The 1,838-nt window shown below is 41.1% G+C and overlaps 1 protein-coding gene across 1 annotated transcript; it reads right to left on the reverse strand.

The window, feature by feature from the left end:
• Positions 1-162: 162 nt before the first annotated feature.
• Positions 163-1,435, reverse strand: LOC105619046 (geranylgeranyl transferase type-1 subunit beta). The gene is made up of 3 exons (XM_012200575.1): positions 902-1,435; positions 378-747; positions 163-284 (listed from the first exon to the last, which is right to left on the reverse strand). Exons 1-3 carry the CDS (start codon positions 1,433-1,435, stop codon positions 163-165), a joined length of 1,026 nt encoding a protein of 341 aa, XP_012055965.1.
• Positions 1,436-1,838: the final 403 nt, after the last annotated feature.

Genomic DNA, 1,838 nt, shown 5'->3' on the forward strand with positions numbered 1-1,838 from the left:
CAGTATTAATTGACATCTTTAGAATGCAAATTTTAGCACAGAGAATGTGATGAAATGCGAACAAGAGTTATGATCGAATGTGATGGAATGTCCGATATGACATAATAAGTACTGTGCGTTTCTGATATGATTACTAGTCCCTCGAATGTTTATGCACCGAAGTCATTCACTCCGCCATTTTTTATGAATCCGTTGTAAATGCTCGTAAGCTCGTTGAGAAATATTAAGTTCAGGGTTTATCGAACACAAACCAGGTTGTCTCAAAAGACTTAAGCCACACAAACCTATTGAAGAAGTCATATACTTGTGTTATTATTATAAAGATGTGTAAATTATTCTATGAAACAAGATAGCGACATAAATTTTTTCACATTTACCTAAATATGTATGTAAAGGATCTGGCCGAGTATTGTCAAATTTGGCCAATCCTCCAACGAGAGTGTCTTGAGTATTAAGGATAAACGTTTTGTTTTGTTCAGCGTCTGAAAAATTAAGAAACTCCAGCAGCTCGAGCGTAGCACCAACCCAGAAACTATAACACGTGTCGGACGGTTTTCCAGGTCTTCCGTTAAATCCACCATCCTGTCTCATAAGGCACCAACGCTTTAACCGAGCTAAACGATCCCGTGTCAATACTTCCAATATGTTAATATGTTCTCTCATCAGAAACAAACTCGCTACGGCACAGAACGTGGAACCTCCATGAGATTCAAGACCTGGTCCTTGCCCAATACCGCCGTCATATGACTGTAATTATCATAATAATTTTTTGTGAGCCATTTATTATATAGCAACTAGCAAAAGGAAGATATAGATAATAATGTCTACTAATCAATATTAATAAATAGCAATATAATAAAAATAAGTAACAATAATAATAATAATTTAAGTGAACACTTACAATGCTTCGTAAAATATAGTCAATAGCCCTTGAGATATCCACACCTGACCAATCATCTAAAATTGCAGAAACACAAGAGGCACAATAGAGGAATCTCATGTCGCTCTCACATCCCATAACCATGGCTGTGAAAGATCCGTCGGGATTCTGACAGGCTCGGACTCCCTCGATGATGGATTGTCTATCAACTCTACTAAGATCATCATCAAGAATCAAGAGAGTTACTAAACTAGTGTAAGTCATTGCTAAATGACCATACTGATACTCGGGTACATCCTTCGGTATCGTTGTGGATGACTGAAAGCCGGAACGCGGGCCGGCTCCTTCGACCTGAAGTCCATAAATCCAGTCGATCGCCTCAGACTTGGCCTGCTCGCCGATCTCATCCAGCGAGTTCAGCAGATCCAGACCGGAGAATGCAAAGTACGCTATCATCGGTCTGGTAGAGTCGAAATCCGTCAGGTTGCTAGGCATGATGTGTAGTAACCTTAGGAAGTATTTGACGTGCTTTTCCCGCACCAGTCGCAACGTCATGATGAGATTTCGATGTAGTTGATTAAAACCTTACTCTAAATCGACACGCGGCACGCCTCAAGAAACGCGGTAACCTGTCGTTGTTGTGCGAACTTGATGACAAATCATATATGTAATTCCTGTCAATTGACACACCTCTCGCTTCCTGTCCCCATGCCCGCTCGTCACAACTCCCGGAAATGCCCCGATGCATCATGAATTTTCACGCCTGGGCGATACATGTCATCCGTTTCCTTTACACGTCGTAGTCAGATTGACGACAGAAAAAGTGCGTTACAATCGTCGTGTAAACAAGCGTAAACAGGCGTAAATGAACTCTAGAATCAGGAAGTAGTCTGACCGACGTGTCCATATTTTAAATGAACTCATCTAGAGGCGCCTCCGTGCATAAAATGTGTACCGT

This window comes from Atta cephalotes (genome assembly GCF_000143395.1).
Source record: "Atta cephalotes unplaced genomic scaffold scaffold00019, whole genome shotgun sequence".
NCBI classification, from domain to species: Eukaryota; Metazoa; Arthropoda; class Insecta; order Hymenoptera; family Formicidae; genus Atta; species Atta cephalotes.

Coding starts and splice junctions, on each gene's coding strand:
- LOC105619046 (XM_012200575.1), bottom strand. CDS start 1,435: ATGACGTTGCGACTGGTGCGGGAAAAGCACGTCAAATACTTCCTAAGG. Junction 748..901: donor ACTATATTTTACGAAGCATT/GTAAGTGTTCAC, acceptor TGATAATTACAG/TCATATGACGGCGGTATTGG. Junction 285..377: donor TCCTTTACATACATATTTAG/GTAAATGTGAAA, acceptor CTTCTTCAATAG/GTTTGTGTGGCTTAAGTCTT.